The sequence below is a fragment of the Terrapene carolina genome, unplaced genomic scaffold (genome assembly GCF_002925995.2).
Source record: "Terrapene carolina triunguis isolate 2854851 unplaced genomic scaffold, T_m_triunguis-2.0 Scaffold242, whole genome shotgun sequence".
Classification (NCBI taxonomy): Eukaryota; Metazoa; Chordata; order Testudines; family Emydidae; genus Terrapene; species Terrapene triunguis.
In genome coordinates, this window is record NW_020664593.1 from 8,988,120 (window position 1) to 9,005,574 (window position 17,455).

General features: G+C 50.7%; 2 protein-coding genes across 2 annotated transcripts in view; one reads left to right on the forward strand and one right to left on the reverse strand.

Annotated features, from left to right (window-relative positions):
* Positions 1-2,807, forward strand: part of CCDC191 (coiled-coil domain containing 191) — a 34,475-nt gene extending 31,668 nt beyond the window's left edge. The window contains exons 16-17 of the mRNA XM_024218500.2: positions 332-486; positions 1,906-2,807. Coding sequence (XP_024074268.2) covers positions 332-486; positions 1,906-2,038 — 288 coding nt within the window. The 3' untranslated portion in view covers positions 2,039-2,807. The remainder of the gene's footprint in view (positions 1-331; positions 487-1,905) is intronic.
* Positions 2,808-8,738: 5,931 nt separating this feature from the next.
* ZDHHC23 (zinc finger DHHC-type containing 23) lies at positions 8,739-16,262 on the reverse strand. Its single transcript, XM_029912779.1, has 4 exons — positions 15,870-16,262; positions 14,210-14,920; positions 13,233-13,400; positions 8,739-10,579 (listed from the first exon to the last, which is right to left on the reverse strand). Exons 1-4 carry the CDS (start codon positions 16,055-16,057, stop codon positions 10,312-10,314), a joined length of 1,335 nt encoding a protein of 444 aa, XP_029768639.1. The 5' UTR covers positions 16,058-16,262; the 3' UTR covers positions 8,739-10,311.
* Between the last annotated feature and the right edge of the window lie 1,193 nt (positions 16,263-17,455).

Here is a 17,455-nt window from a genome sequence, read left to right on the forward strand (position 1 = left end):
GCTGCCTGCTATGTCACACTGACCTCCCTTTCACATATGTCACTTGCCTCCTCAGCCCCTTTTTCTCTTTTCCCCGTCCTCATCACCCCTTACTCCGCTCTGCTCCCTTCCTCCCCTTATCACTCCCCTTTCCTATTGCTCGTCTTCTCACCCCTTCAAGCCTCCTCTTGTTCCCCTCAGTCATTACCCCTTTACTCCACTGCCTGTTGCTCCTCCCTGCCTTTCTCATTCCCATTACCTTCACTAGAAGTTTTCTTGATACTCTTCTGTGGTTGTTTAGTGAGGAGGCCAGGAGAACATGCTTACCTCTTTCCCTCTGTCCATTCTCCAGTACAAGGATTATCTCTCTGCTCTGGAAGAGAGAGCTAGCAGGCTCTATGCAGCCTCCCTCAAGAAGAAGTTGTTGTGGGCATGGTTTGACCTGCTCAACGAGGAGAAGAGTGCATTATGGGAAAAGCAGAAGATCGCAGCTGAGCACAGTGATAGGTAAACATATTCCCCTAGTGGGAGTTCTTCTTACTTGGCATGTGTCTACCCTGTGGGACATTTTTGAGTGTTTGGCCTTTCCCCTTCAACCCACTATATTTAGACAATACCCTGCTGTTCTCTTACGGGTGAAAGGCAGCTCTTGCTTGTGATGTTCTGGTCTCACGATATGCATGGAGCTGACAGTGGGTGCAGAATATCTGAGGTAAGATGGCTCCATGCAGATTGGAAAAGGAAGTTTTTGGTCCTTAATCTTTTCAGCAATTCTGAATTCCCTGGAGGAGGGGCAGGGAGAAGCTAATGAACGGTTGAGAATTTCAGAGTCAGTCAATGGATTTGGCCACACAGCTCCTGTTAAAAAGCCAGCTTAGAAAAAAATGTTAAGTACAGTGATAGTGAGTCAAGTGAGTGTATGGGAATAACATTGCAGGGTTTCCAGAGCTGTTCTTCTTGATGACCTTGCAGATTGAATGGGCTCAGTTTATGAATCCAAAACTGATTAGCTGCAAACGCCACTTGGGATCTGAGAATCCAGGTGGTTCTTCCTACCTCTTACCCAATTCTGCAGTGGGAACTCAGCTGACAGTTTTGTGGATGATGAATGAAGCTGAATAGATTCCAATGTACTCTCCCATAGCTGTGCTGTAGTGCAGGTTTAACGGGACATTTGTTATAGTCAGTACAGTGAAAAGTTAAGTCTCAAAGTCACTGCAGGAAGCAGAGAAGTCAAAGCCTATTCCCCCTTCTGACTATAATGGCATTTCAGCTGTGTAATAAACGTGGGATCGGTGCAGACGAGCTCCATCACTGGCTCATGGGAAGAGTCAATGAAATCAACGTGGTTTTTGGTTTTAGTTTGCAAGTTTAGCTCACACTCCTGCATAGTTTAATGCTGAACCTGATTGACAGGGCTAAGATCGGGATGGTGCCTGGGTATCGGTGACAGGCACAGTGAACTTGAGGAGAATCCGGAGAGACTAGAAGTGAAGTGACTAGGCCTGCAAGCCATTGAATTGCACTGAATGAGGCTGCTCTTCTCTCTCACACCTTCCATGAGGGAGCCTCCAATGAAGAAGCCACCTTCACCTCCTCTTTCTCAAGGACCCTCGTTAGCCTTTATATAACACCTTTCTCTTCAGAGTGCTCAGCAAACTCTGACTAATGAATCCTGCCAGTGAGAGGAGTGAAATCTAGAGGGAAGGCAAGAGAGAAGGGCAAAGTGTTAGTATTCTGGGTTGACTGACATCTGTAATTAAACTGCCTGCACTGGAGAGTTTTAACCTGTCACTGCCCTGACTGTAGCAATAGAGGGGATGAATCCTGGGGGGTCTCTGGCTGCTCTAGAATAGAGCGGAGGCTTTTAATGGCCGTGTGTGATGGCTCTGACCATTCATCTCTTTCCCTCTCCCTTTTTTAAAGGAGAATAACACTGACCATGTTCAGGGCCTGGAGGCAGTACCCAGCACTGATGAAGGAGGAAAGAGAGAAAGAGGCAAGGAGAGAGCAGCTACGCAAGAGAGTAGCCGAAATTCTCCCCGACTTCCGAAGATGACAGGAAGGACTCTGGGCAACGCTCCCTCCTTGATGAGCAGAGTGGACCTAAGTGGAAGGATTCAGCTAGTGATGTGAGCTCACCTCTGTGAATGACAGGAGCTCTTCCTGGTTTGGTGCAGTGGGGGCAAAGGGGGCGTTCTAGGGCCCATGGCCACTTGTGTTTCAAGTGCCACTTTTAACATTCAGTCTAACCTGAGGACGACAGTGAAAACTGGACTGTTGGCGTCACTCTCTAGCCACCAGGCTGCTTTCCCACAGTGGGAACATGCCAGAGCAACACCCCGTCAGATGGGCAGTGAGTGGGGCTAGAGCACGAGAATCAAGGCAGGATAAATTCCAGGCCAGATGCAAACTTTGCTTCCAAACCTCCCCAGGGATTTTTGCTGCCTTCAGCATAGGGCTGTCGAATTGAGACACTGAACTTCCTCCCTAAGAGACAGGAAGCGCAGAACCAAAATGTGCCTTTTTGTGCTGGAGCAGAGCCCTGGATGCCTTTCTGTTGTCAGTACTCTCACCTTGTGGTTTGACACAATGTGGCTGTATCTGCGAATAAATGAATGGAGTCCTTTTACCCTCAAAGATAGCTGCATCCTTGAACAACCCATGTCCTGCTAAGCATTACACAAAGCCCTGCCCACATGAGGAACTGTTACTAAACCATTGTGTTGGGGGAGGAGAGGGAGGCTAAACTTTAGAAGCAGGTGTTTTGCCATTGAGTTAGCTAACAGGATTTGAAACACAAACATAGCACTTTGTGTAGACACTTGAACACCATTAAAACCTTTAGTTGGTTGACGATTGACCCTAGCAGTGAGTCTAAATTATAGCACAACCAGCTAACTCAAGTGTATAGGCATGAAACTATCTACGCGTGGTGCTGAGTGGTGTTTCAAATCATGGCAACTAGGTCCATTTTTTAAAAAGCCCCATTTTTCCTAGTCTGTTCCTAGTGCCGCCAGATCCTTTGTTTGTATCCACACATAGCCCTTGTCTAGACTAGGATTTAAAGATATATTGTTAGTTAGATCAAGCTAGTTACCATGATCAGATAACTTCTAAAACTCTAGTCCAGAACAAGGCAAACTGAACTTTAGCATAAACTAAACTGGTGGTGTTGAAGCCTGGGCTCCCCCCAGGTTAATTTAATTCTACCAGTTTAGCATGTGCTGAAGTACAACTTCCCTTGTCTCGATTAGAGGTTTAGAAAGTGTTTGCTAGACACTAGCTAACATGAGCTACCATCACCCCTTTATATCCTAATCAAGATTAGGCCTTAACATGTTATAGTGTTGCAAGTGAGTTAAGAAACAGTGCTCTAGCCCAGTGGTTTTCAAACTTTTTTTCTGGGGACCCAGTTGAAGAAAATTGTTGATGCTCGCAACCCAACAGAGCTGGGGATGAGGGTTGTGGGGTGGGCTCAGGGCTGGGGCAGAGGGTTGGGGTTTGAGGTTGAGGGCTGCGGCCCGGAATGAGGGGTTCAGGGTGTGGGAGGGGGTCAGGGCTCTGGGCTGGGGGTGCAGGTTCTGGGGTCGGGTAGGGAATGAGGGGTTTGGGCTGCAGCAGGTACTCCAGGTTTGAGGGGCTTAGGGCTGGGGAGAGGTGCAGGCTCTGGGGTGAGGCTGGGGATGAGGGGTTTAGGGCACAGGAAGGGGCTCTGGGTTTGGGGGGGCTCAGGGCTGGGGTGCGGGGTTTGGATACGGGCTTACCTCGGGCGACTTCTGGTCAGCGGCGCAGCAGGGGTGCTAAAGCAGGCTTCCCGCCTCGTCCGGCTCCTAGGCGGAGGCACACAAGCGGCTTCATGCAACTCTCGCCCACAGGCACCACCCCCCACCCCACCCAGTTTCCATCGGCTGGTTCTCAGCCAATGGGAGTGCAGAGCCGGTACTTGGGGCAGGGATAGTTCACGGAGTCCTGTGGCCCCCCTGCCTAGAAGCCAGACCCGCTGCTGGCCACTTCTGGGGCACAGCGTGGTGTCGGAGCAGGTAGGCACTAGCCTGCCTTAGCTGGGCAGCACCGCCCACAGGCCTTTTAACAACCCAGTCGGTAGCGCTGACAAGAGCGACCCAGTGCCTGACATGCCATGACCCACTACTGGGTCACGACCCAAAGTTTGAAAAACGCTGCTCTAGCGTACACATGGGGATTTGGTTAGTACAGTTGTTTAAAAAAGTCTCCTGTCTATATTAGCTAGTTGTGTCTGCTGAGATCTATCTGCTGGGGCATTCTTGCTAATAGTCCTCAGCTCTGAACACCCGAGCAATGGAGACAGGCAGTTGGGAGACTGGAATTTGCTTCTCTTTCACTGGTGTAACAAAGGTGGAAACAAGGGCTCCTCTCTTCTCAGGCTTTTGCCTGCTTGGGTGCAAGGATTGGCTGGAGAGCAGGGTGAGTTACAAAGCAGACCCTCTACCATGACAGGCAGACAGGTTCTCAGTTCTATCCTAACAAGTTAAGACTATCATTCCCTAATTTTCCCTCCCACAGCCTACTTCCCAAATGCTAAGGAATGCAAGACATGCCTGTTGCCCAAATCTTGGTTCCAGACCTAACTGTTGTCAAGTCATGTGGGCACTTATCTAGCAAAGGAAAGGAGTTGGAAGTGTGTGGATGAAGGATAGGTGATTGTGGTGGGAGATCAGCTGGAAGCATTAAGGTCAGATTGTGTGAGAGAACAGCAGCTGGAAGGGGGTTGGGGCATCGCTTGTGTAGGGGGGGAGAGGGTGGGCACTGCAGAAGGGATAAGATCTCCTTTGGAGAAAGATCAGCAGATAGGGGATATGGGCAGTGGGGAAGAGCAGAGGACCAACCTAGCCAGCTTCAATTCCTCAATCCAATTTACAGACTCCCCTCCACTCATTGGTGCGTTCCTAGCTAATGTGTGATGATAGAACAGTAGCAGCAGTGTCTGCCTGTTAGTGCACACGGGCCTCGCTGAAATCTTGCCAGTGCAGTCTCTACATACTAGGATGCATTAGAGCCGGCCCTTCCGTTCTCAGGTTACCAGCCTCCTTTTTATAGGGAGAACATTTTAATCCTCTCTCATCCGGCTGTATTTGTGCACCAGTCAGGAAGTTGCCATGTGGGAACGGTATGTTCGCCTGCTCCCCCCTCTAAGGCTGGATTCTTGGTATAGGTAAAATTGCAGTTAGTGCGATGACAAAGGCGGGGTCACACTGAGTTTCTCATCAAGATAGAGCTGCAGGCAGCTGGCAACAGGACAGTTCAGGGCTTTAAAGCTTGAATTGATGCAGAATTTAATGGTAGAAACCCATGTCCTTGAGATTATGAGGAAACACTTGGGGAAGTTCAATCCTTTTCCCTCTGAGACTAGGAGTGATGGGACCAGGCAATACCAGATGTGATGATGGTGTCGTGCTATGGCTGCTTACTCACTGGCAATTAGGCCGACTCCCTCCAACATCCAAATTCATTTCACAGCCACTAGATGGTGGTAGCTTTCAGTCACTACTGACCTGGCTGGATTTGAATAGAAATGCCAGTCTCTGTAACCCAGTACAATTGGATGGAAGCATTCAGGTCATCTGCACTGTAACATAGTATAAATTAACCGAGACCACTCTATAGATAGTTTTTATTTATTTGAACTCATAACTACACCCCTCTGCAAATGCTGGGCATGTTACAAAGTGGCCACTCAATACAATCCTTTTAATAAAGCTCACACCTACAGCATTTCACATTTATTTAGGAAAAAAACATCCAAGTTAGAAACAATTCTTCTTTCAGACCCTGTATTTTTCATTTTACCATTAAAACCATTTCCCGAAAGATGTAAACTCTTGGGAAGTCAGATTCCTGATTTCAGGAAGAATCTCACACCTTGTCCCTTGCAGGGTTTTCACTTGACAAACATCCTTGTGGTGGAAGAAAGTTCTAGGGAGCAGATGCCTCCATTGAAAACATAGTAGAGAATAGCAGAGATAGGGAAAATACATCCATAATCACACACACACACACACACACACACACACACACACACACACCCTGCTCTAATGAGGCAATATGCATTTATACAGAGAAGGAAGTCATAGAGTATGCGATTATTAAGACACTAGGCAGAATTCATTTGTCTAGAGAAGAAACTTTACAGCACATGATTTTTTTAAGACACTTGAAAGCAGTCTATTTTGAAGGGGAAAGCACCATTACAGCATGGAGTCTGAAATGTAATTGCAATCTCTGGCATTTCTTGGTCAGCAGTGACTTCAGTCATTTGGGTAAAGGTGAGAGTTAGGAAATGGTCTTAAAAAAAAGTCACTCGTCTACCAGAGCATGAATGCAAAATTGACAAGTGGCAGTTGCGGCAGAGTGCCAAGTTGTCACTCATACCATGCATCTAACTGGGCAACAGCTTTCACTAAATTCACCAAAAAGCACGCTGGTATCTGCAATTCTAGTAGTATTAGGACAGTCCTACCCCTTTAAAATTCTTCCTGGTCTGTAAAGTGAATCTCACTCAATAGCACAGAAAGTCTCTAAAAAGGATGCTACCAGAGTGGGATATAGAATCAGAATATCAGGGTTGGAAGGGACCTCAGGAGGTCATCTAGTCCAACCCCCTGCTCAAAGCAGGACCAATCCCCAGACAGATTTTTACCCCAGTTCCCTAAATTGCCCCCTCAAGGACTGAACTCTCAACCCTGGGTTTAGCAGGCCAATGCTCAAACCACTGAGTTATCTCCCCCCACCCTTTTTTTTTTACATTTCAAAATGTTGAGGCAGAAAACCAGGAAAAACAATTAAAAAAATTGCTAGAGTCCTCAGTCTTTTACCAGCTCTAGACATGCCTCTTCTGCCGCTCAGGAGAGCCTTTAAAGGGCCAGAATGGTAATGATTTCTTCATTGTTATGTGTATGCATGACAATTTACAGACAAGTAAGTGGCTATTCCCTGCCCCAAGGAGCTTACATTTAAGCATCTGTTGGACCCAGCTGGGTGCCCACCCTGCAGCTCATCTGTCAAATGCAGCATGCTCCCCATCTATCATTACTCACATGACTATCCCTCACCAGCCTGCCTTGCTTTACTGCATTACTATCCCTTTTTCACAGCCCCAAGACACTCTCTTCATGTCCAGTACTGTGGTGGATTTTAACATTTTGCTGCAAGTTTGCCCACCCTTAGTCCAATGAGACAAGGTTAAAGCAAAGAATGTGAGATAATCCACGCTCAATAGAAATGAAAAAGGGGGGCACTGCTCTTCTTGGACTTTCTGTTGCACTGAGTTTACTCAAAGGAAACTCCAAACCCGAGTAAATCTGAAGCTCATGCTGTTCTGTCCTTTTCATGGTCATACTTCCCGCTATTAGTATTTATATTACTATAGTGCCTAGGAGCCCCAGTCATAGACCAGAACCCCATTGTGCTAGGCACTGTAGAAACACAGAGCAGAAAGTTAACATTGTGCTTTCCCTCTCCAAAGACATTCATGAGGTAATCCGCTCTGAGGAAGACTAGGACTGTAAACAAGAAGGTGGCCATTTAAGAGAGTGCATTTGCCACCAGAGTGCATTCTATGGCCACTTAGAACTTCCATGCAGTAGGAATAGAATTCAGATCCTCCTGCGGCAACAACACAGGCCTCTAACCACTTGAAGCTCTGTTTGGGCCCCACACGCAATTGAGCAGCTCCAATCCCACCCACTAGATGGCACTGGTAAACACACACTAGTTCAGAGTTTTATTCCCACTTCACAGAGGGAATAACTGAAGCGTGGAGAGGTTAGGTGACTTGCCCAAGGTCCTGGTTCCTAGTTCTGTGCTCTACACCACATGCCCTCTAGTGGCTTTTTTCTGCCCAGAAGGCAACATTATCTCAACCTTTCCAAATTCCCAACAGGACAGGTTTGTGAGAGATCACTGTATGACACAGAACCCCTCCATCTAGGCTCCCCACAGCCCCTCTAAATGTATTTCTGCTACAGACACATTTGCAGTTAAGTAGCATTGAGGCAAGCTCTTGATGTGAGCATAACTCCAGTCCCAAGAGAAGTCAGATCATCATGCTCATCCCCTGGCATGATTATTGTGATCCATGTGACTGCTTTCTCATTGAAATGGGGATAATAAAGGGCCAGAGGTCTCCACATCTCTTGATTTTCTTCTTTCCTTCCCTCTGACTGGAGACAGAGGTTTCTCCCTTTTAAAGTGATCACAAAAAGGGGACTGCACAAGTCAGCAGCTCTTTCCATGTCACTGGGCTCCAAGCACAGCTGTTCCTAAGGCTCATTAATTATGCTCTGGGGCACAGAAGTTGCATGTACCACTTTAGCAAGCAACAGAACAGTGCAAAGAGGGGCATATCGACTTGAACTTGGGCATTGTATCATGAGAGGGTACGGTGATGGTGTAAGATGCCAGACCAGCAGACTGGGGGCTGAATGTACAGTAAGATGGGGAGGGAAAGCTTGCCCTGCTATCTCTCCTGCTCCCCCCCCCCCCCCACACCCTTTGGTAATACACTTTATCAACCCTGCCCTAAAGAGATGACCTCTAAGCAAGGAGAGGGGAGTTCAAGTCTCCAAGCAGTCCTTGGTCCGTCTGCCACCAAGGAGGCTACTCACTGACTGTTTTTGTGGAGTGGACACACAATAATTAGAGTGAGATTCCTCCCAGCTCTGCCTGTGCATCTCAGTCCGGATCTACAATACTCCAATGCTCTCCGAGCCCAGGGCTTATCAAATTACAGTGGTGTTTACAACACGCACAAACAGGGCTTGGGATAAGATCTGCCAAATGACATCACTTGTGATTTCAGCTAAGTGGAGCCCACCTATGTGCGGTTGAGAGGCAGGTGCACTCAGTCCTCACGGGCCTCTAGCAACCCCACTGTAACCCCCGCCAACAGTTTCATTTGCGAGACACAGTGGGGGAGGTAATATTTTTCATTGGCTCAACTTCTGTTGGTGAAAGACATGGTTTTGAGCTTCCACAGAGCTCTTCTCTTTGGTGAGGGAGACAAGCTTTCAAGCTCATATGACCTGAAGATGATCCAATAAGATATTACCTAACTCACCTTGTCTCTCTAATATCCTGATTATACAACACGGCAACCAACATTTTCATTCAGCAGTCTTCTGTAAGGCCAACAAACCCTCCGCTCATCCCCAGGCCTCCGAGTTGAATCTTGCCTCTCCAGTTCCTTTGAGAAACAGGTCTATCGGGGGTAGAGCACATTCTCAATGATTGGGGGAAGAGGGATCTGGGCAGCTGTACTTCAGCTGTGAGCCATCTCCCAGGAGTACTATTATTCCTCTCTCATCACAGGGAGGGGGATCACAAGCCAGTAACAGCATCAGACAAGGGTCTATTTACTTCCCACCTGGGCCACTGCCCCAGAATGAGTAACAGCTACTTGGGGACTTACAGCTTTCTTACTTGGAAAATATTTACCAGCTGTGTGATGCTAGCAATTGCTATTGGAACAAAAATATTTCAAGGGAGTCAAGCCCTTGGATCAACTCAGAGAAGCAAAGGGAAGAAATCACTGGCACATAGAGGCAGGACCAGTCCTCCCCCTCACACACAGATGGAATAGTCCCTTTGGGGAGGGCTAAGAGAGGACAGGACCTCAAACAGCCCTATAGATGTACTGCTCACAAAGGCACTTAAGAGAAGCACTAACAGCTGATGCAGCTTTATGGATGGGATGGAATGGAAGATTGAAAAATATGCCCACAAGAGAGAAGAGAGGTCCTAATTAGTTCTTGAAGCTACCATGAGACAAAGCCCCTTTTAAACATCTTCCCCTTGGTCCATTATAATTGCGATCCTGTCTCTTGGAATAGCTTGCTCTTGGTACACATAGTTCGCCTCATCAGCACAAGGCATCACATCATTTGTGAAATGCTGCACGTGAGTAAGAGAGGGGAGTCTGTCCTGACCCCTGCAGTGTCCAGCTGAGGCCTGAAGCCTGGCATTTGATTATCTTGGCTCTGAAATCCAGATGAGGAGTACCCACATTCTCAAAGTCTTGTGCTGTTGTTAATCTTGCTGAATTCTGCATAATTTCTCTGTGTGGAGGCAGGTGGGGGAGGAGTGTGATTTCGTCTCCCAGTTGGTGCATATGGCTTAATTCATTCTGCACCCTACTTTTGACCTCTGGTGTACGAGAGCTATCTGTACTTTAATGCCTCTTAAGACACCGATGATGGGCCCAGCCTCCAAGTCAGTAGGGAATAGCAATGGGATCCCTGTGGAAGGAGCCATTCACTTCCACAGAACATCACTGCGATCAGTGGGAGAGGGGGTTCATACAATGTCTTCAGCAGAGCGCTGAGGAGTGGGTGACCCCAGGGTCAAGAACTGGCCCCAGTTGTACAGGAAGCCCCGGTTATACTTGCCCGTGTCTACCACAATCCCGCCCAGAAGCCTGCGCCCGGTGTCCTCCCGCAGAGCCAGCCGAGCTTCCCTCTCAGTCACGTTGTAGCTGATGTTCAATAGCTGGATGAGGAGGATGTAGCCCATCCCGGCTGTTACAATGGCACAGTACCACACACACGTGAATGACAGAGCAGAGCTGGCAGTGGGGAAAGAGATGGGAAGGAAGCCATTTAATGTGGGCACAGCTGCTTTAATCTGTAGCTTCAGAGATTTAGAGAGAGATTTCCCCTGGTAACAGATCTCCCTTCTGTCCCTTTCCACATCTGCTACAACAGCCCCTTTCATCAGATGATCCCAAAGGGTTTTACAGACATTAAAGCCCCACAACATCCCTAATAATGATGCTTAGCACTTACACAGCCGTATACATTTCCAATAATAATAATACCCAGCTCTTATACAGCGCTTTTCACCAATAGAATGCCATGTGTTTTACAAAAGTCAGTATCATCTTCCTTTTACAGGTGGGGAAAGTGAGGCCCAGATTGGGGACTAATCATCATCATAATAAAACTAAGCTCTCATCTAGTGCTTTTCATCAGTAGATCTCAAAGTGCTTTACATGGGAGGGCAGTATCAATATCCCCATTGTACAAATGGGGAAACTGAGGTCACCACCATAGCCAGGATTTGAACCCATTCCCCACTGAACCCAGTCCAGTGTTCCAGCCTCTAGGTCAGCACTGTATAAACATTAATGTTTTTGTCACCGTGCCTGGGAGAGAGGCAAGCACTAAGACCTTTTTATAGCTGGACAAACTCATGCACAGATGTGAAGTGACACGCTCAGAGTTACACCAGCAAATCTTTTGTGAAGCTGGATAAAGGACCCAGGAAGTCTGACTCACATTCTTCTGCCCTAACCACTAGATCACACTGTTTACAATCAAACTCTAAGGGGAGCTCAACTTATACAGTCACAGGAGGTAGCAGCTGCAGTCGGGGCCCTACCAGCCCTCATTCCCTGTCTATTCACTGGATCTAGACACTCAAATGCTCTAAACACTAACAGCCTCCACTCTCCCACACCAGTTGCATGGGAGTAGAAGGGGGTGAGCTTTCAGGGCAGCTTATAAAAAGTGCTACACTATGAAGGCCAACCTCCGCATGGCGACAACCACTTGATGTCCTGACTGATACATAACTTGGACTGGTTAGGTCTCTGCTGCAGTCACAAAGCCAACCTCTCCATTGCCCTCCCACCTCCTCTCCTACAACTCAACCTCTTTCCTTCCCTACATCACTGCCACTCCCCAGCTATACCCCACCCAGTAACCCCCCAAACTCCTGGACCTGGCATTTCATCTCCCAACCTCCCTGACCACTTCCTTGTATATTGAATTCCTTCTCCCCACCCCCGATCTTGTCTATTTAGACCAGGGGTGGGCAAACTTTTTGGCCAGAGGGCCACATCTGGGTAGGAAAATTACATGCAGGGCCATGAATATAAGGCAGGGGGTTGGGGTGCATGAGAGAGTGCGGGGTGTGGGAGGGGGTGCAGTGTGCAGGAAGGGGCTCAGGGCAAGGGGTTGGAGCACATAAGGGGTGCGAGGTGTACTAGGGGGCTCAGGGCAGGGGGTTGGGGTGCAGGAGGGGTGCAGCAGGGGGCTCAGGGCAGGGGGTTAGGGTGCAGGAGGAGTTCAGGCTCTGGCCCAGGTTACCTTGAGCAGCTCTGGGGTGGCAGCGGCGTGCAGCGGGGCTAAGGCAGGCTCCCTGCCTGCACTGGCCCCGCACCACTCCCGGAAGTGGCCGGCACCATGTCCCTGTGGCCCCGAGGGGGGGGCGCGCGGCAGAGCACTGCCCTCGCCTGCGGGTACCTCCAGCCAATGGGAGCTGCGGGGGGCAGTGCCTGCAGGCAAGGGCAGCGCACAGAGCCCTCTGCCCCCCGCTTCCCCAGGAAGGTGGTGGCAGCCGCTTCTGGGGGACGGCACGGGTCCAGGGCAGGCAGGGAGCCTGCCTTAGCCCCGCAGCACCACGGGGGTAGCAATCCCACGGGCTGGATCCAAAGCCCTGACAGGCCAGATCCGGCCCACAGGCCGTCGTTTGCCCACCCCTGACTTAGATTGTAATCTCTTCAAAGCAATGGCTGTCAGCTACTGTGTAAGCCGTACAGGATCTAGTCTAAAGGGGAGCCCATCCCAATGGGGGCTTCTAGGTGCTCCTGGATAATAAATAAATACTGGAACTATAGGACAACACAAACACAGCTGGATGGAAGGAGGGTCTACAGAGCTGGTGAAGGGGTGGTGGGATGCAGCCAGGCAACATGAGGGCTCCTGAGCACCGGAGAGGCAGCGGAAGGGAGCATGTGAGGGTCTTTGGAGGGAGCCAGAGAGTAAGAAGAGAAGTCTGGGGACACAGACAGCAGGGATTGGTGGAGGGAGTCAGATGAAGAAGCTACAGTTTGGAAGACTCATACACTGAGGATGAGGTGAAAGGACAGAGCAGGAGGGACAAGCACTGAGGGGTAGGATGGTCTTGTGTTTAAGGCAAAGGACTGGGACATAGGAGAACTGAGTTCCAGTCCTGGCTCTGCCACTCACTGGGACTTCGAGAAACTAACTCTGTGCCTCAGCATCCCTTGCTGTAGAATGGGGACAGCACTTCTCAGTCTCCCAGGAGTTGAGGATAAATTCATTGTTTGTCAGGAACAATGCAGGCCATAGGAGATGGACTGGGGCCTCCGGAACTGGAAGCAAGTAACAGGTGGGAAATGAGCTACATGATCTGACCTCCGAGGAAGGACCCATGTCCCCACCCCTTGCCCTGTCCCTGAGAAGATTTCTCACCTGTAGTCTGCATAGGTCCCTGGGCAGTAGAACAGCGCTATGAACATATTTTGGCCCCTACAGATGGTGTCCAGGGTCAGTGTAATTCCATAAACGGAGGTGAGCAGGAAGAGTGATAGCGCAAGGATAAAGGCTCGGTGATTCCGCTCCCCTACGCAGCTGTTAATCCTCCAAAGGAAAGAACATTTTATAAAACTTTTTTCTTTACTTTAAAAAAAAAAAAAAAAAAAAAGTGTTTCTCTCCCTTGACTGGCAGAGAATTTGGCTCCAAGATGGGTCTGTATTAATACACTTACCAGAGTGCACAAAATCCACTCAAGGGCACAGGCTAGTAGTTTAGGCCAATACTGAAGGAAATGTAAAAACAGCATATTCAGATGCTGCCAGTATCAATATAGCTCTGGGAGAGCCTCCCGCATCCTGTCGATTGCCTGCTGGAAGGCTCTTAGCCTTTCCTAAAAGCCTAAGAAAGGTGATGTCTCCTTGCTTGATATGGCTGCACACCACCATCTCTGGGATCTCGGGCTGCATTTACACTGGTAATTTTAGGGACTCTCCCACTGCTGCTGTAGCACCAGTGCAGCTCCAGTGGTGGAAGCAATTGCAGGAGTGCTAGTGTATCACAACATTTATACCTCCTTAGAGCACGTTTAAACATCATGGTGGTAAAAAACCTGAGCCCTTTCTTACATCACTAGCATTCCCCTCAGTGGAACTGTACTGGTTCTACAATCATAGTGGGAAATTTCCCTAAAACTGTCATTGCAGACAGACTAGGGGCGCAGAGACCAAAAACTGGTCTTGAAACATAGATCTCCTACACCAGAGTTGGCTAGTTATCAGGTCACCCTACTTAGGACAAATGACAGCTCTCTGTACCAAGAGGAAAGGCACCAAATCCTTTGACTGGTAGCATCTGGATCAAAGAGCAACAACTTCTTTAACCTTAAATAACCTCAGAAGTCTGTGGCACCTACCAGACACAGTGATGGTCCAGTCTCCTTACACATACGCCACACAACCGGCAATGTCCAGCCCGAGGTGGCCTAATCAGCTGACATTTGGCGCACCAGTCCTCCTTTGCTTTGTCTAGTCCCTCGGCCAACATTCTGGAATAGCCCTTGGCATCATCGTTCTTAGCATGACAGCTGGCAATGCCAGACACAGCCGCTCCGTGAAGCCCATTGGAGCTCCCCAGGACTTTCCTGTTTGGCAAGCCATTGCTGCCTTGGCATGGTGATTTGTCATTGCTCATTTGGCTGGCAAGGTAGCCAGGGTCTCTCTTGGCTTGAGACAAGGCCACAAGCATGAGAATTAGCCCACAGGTGAGAATAACCACCTGCGTGTACCCCACATGGCCTCGCGGAACCACTTCCCGGAGAAACACATAATACATGTACCCCAGAGAGAACAGCCCCAGGCTCAAAAAGAAGAGAGTCCGTCCCTTCCTCCTGTGTGTGAGGTAGTAGTACCACAGCACCACCACAGGAAGGGATGTCAGAATAACAAGTGCCAACAGGAAGTGCAGAGCTGCTACGTGGAGGAAGACTGGCAGCAGGACGAGTGGTGGGAGCAGGGTGATATTGATCTTTATGGCCCCCTTAAGCCAGGGAATGCGGAAGCGATCCAAAATGGTGTCTGCAATTCTCTCTAAAGTCCCCGGGGGCAAAGATTTGCACGTCAGCCACCTGTTAGGGAAAAGCATAGATTTTGCTCTCATACATGAGACACTTCTGTGCTGTTTGCTCCCCTCTTAGTTCAATCTCTCCTTACAATCCATCAGAACCCACAAGATTCAATCACTTCACATCAATCACATTGACTCTCACTCCCCATTTCCCTTCCCATTTCTTTAGCCTCTTCCTGTTCTATGCCCATGTGATGTAGCCTGTAATCTTTCTGGGACAGGAGCTGTGCCTTTTAAAGAAATCTCTAAAGTCCCATGCATGGTTATTCTATTAATAATATTAGGCCTTTACGCTCTCTAACTTCTGTGATTCCATCTACCCACTTCAACAAAATCTAGCCCTGATTCAGAAACCAGCTGAATAGCAGCTGTGAAACTGACAAGAATCAGGTCTGGGTGTCCACAGATCTCTGGCTCTGGGGCAGTCCACACTGTGGGGCTTACCCTAATGGTGCAGACCCTGGAAGTCCTGGGTCTCTAGCAGCCCTGTATGCAAGCTGGCAGGAAACCAGGCAGGCAGCAACCCTGCCTGTGGTTCAGTGAAAGTTCTTTGAACCCAGTAGGTTTCCACAAAACATTTTGGGTTTGACAAATGAGAATTTTCTGATGAAATCCTGTTTTGCCTGGAAATTCCCAGCCAGCTCTATTGCCCCAGCCTTTATCCTAACTGGGCAGAAGGCTTTTGACATTCCCGAAATGGCCAGGCACTTGTCAACTGGCACAGACAACCACTCCTATCAGACAGGGAGATGTTTAAAAGTGCCAAATGGAGCAGCTATGTGTAGACTGGGTTTCCAAAGCTGAGCCTGACCACACAGGGCCCCAGTCGAGGGGGGGGGGGGGGGGGGGGGGGGGGGGGAAGAGGGAGAGAGACACACTCAAGATACCATGGTCATGAGCGTGGTATGAGCCCCCCTATGTGAAGGCAGATTAAAGACCAGGCTCTTTACCTTTCACAGCCCTCATCGAGGTCCTCGCAGTCACAGAAACAGGCCACTAGATGGTTCTTTTCCCCCGTCCGGTCAATGTACTCGCAGCAGCACAGCGGCTCCTCCATCTCGGACCCTTCGACCTTTTCCCAGGTTTCCTGCAGCTGATTCCTCAGGCAACTGTGGCTCCCGCTTGCTCTGGCCAGCATGAGATGGAGACTCCAGCCGGGGGGGTGCAGGGGGAAGGGCACAGGGACCCGGCTATCCCGGCACTGCCGAAGTTAGGAGCCGGCTCTTTCTGACACAAAAGCAAGACGTGAGTTGAAAAGGGGCTGCGGGGCTTCAGGAGCAACTCATCTGCTCCCCGGCTTAGACCAGCAGCTCCGGGCCCCCCTGCTCTGGCTCGGGCCAGCCCGTCGGAGGGAGAACGTGGGGTCCCAGGTGCCCCCTGAGCCCACCCAGCTGCTCAGCCCGTCCTGCCCCGGCCCCGCACACCCACAGCCCTGCTCCACCCGAGCCCCCTTCTCCGGAGCCAGCGCCCCACTCGCCACTCACCCCGCACACCCCTCCCTCAGGAGAGCAGCTGTGATTGGCTACGCCCCCTGCAGGCGCTCACCTCACGTGAGCAGGGCGCGCCCCGCCGCCCCTCCCGGCTGAGGGTGGGCAGCCAGCAGCAGCGCCCAGCCGCCGCCACCACCCGCTGCTGCCTCGCCTCGACCCTACCGCTTCCGCACAGCCTCGCCTCCCATGCCGACACGGGCGGGGCGGGGCCAGCCGTGACGTCACGGCAGAGGCCCGCCTGCTTAAAGGGCGAGGAGGGTAGCGACAGGTGGGGGCGCAGCCTGCCCCAGAACGCTGTGCAGACGCTACGTCACAGAGCCGGCCGCGCGCGTGCTCCCTGCCCCGGCCGGTACCCAGACAGCGCCGCACGCGCGGCCGTAGCTTTGCCCGGCCAGGCTGGGGCGCTCCGCTCCCGCCCAGCGAGCCCGGGTCGGGCTGGAGGAGCCGCGAGTTCCTCTGCGAGCCAGCGCCGCTGCATCCGCCCCCTCCCCCAGGCCCTGAGGACCCGCCCCAGACGTTGTATCGGTTTAACTGCAACCCCCCACATAACCGGGTTGTGACCCCCCGAGGGGTTGCAACCACCAGTTTGAGAACCAATGCCCTAGATGACCCTGGTGTGCTCGGGAGGAGGGGGGCTCCTGGCCACGTGGCTCGTCCTTACCCAGCTCTCACTAAACAGGCCTGAATCCTCCCTGCCTCGGCCTGGGAAGAGGCAGGGCGATTGCCCGGGGGGCAGCTCTCTTGGGGCGCGGGGGTCTCACTCTGGACTGGATGGAGGGACGGCGGGTGTGTTCTCCACTCAGCCACTGACTGGACTCTAGTCTGAGTTCACACTCATCCTGCTGGTCCTTCCTGGCCCTGAGCTCTCTGGCCTGGGGGCACGGGCCCATCGTGACAGCAGCACTGCTGCCCCCTCCCGCCGCTTGGTGGCTGGCCGGGCCCCATTCTCCCCGAGGGCTGGGTCTGTGCCATCACACGGTGTCTTCTTCCCGGATGAGGAGAAGAGTCTGCGGCACCGCAACTCCCTGCCCCCGGAGCGAGCCCAG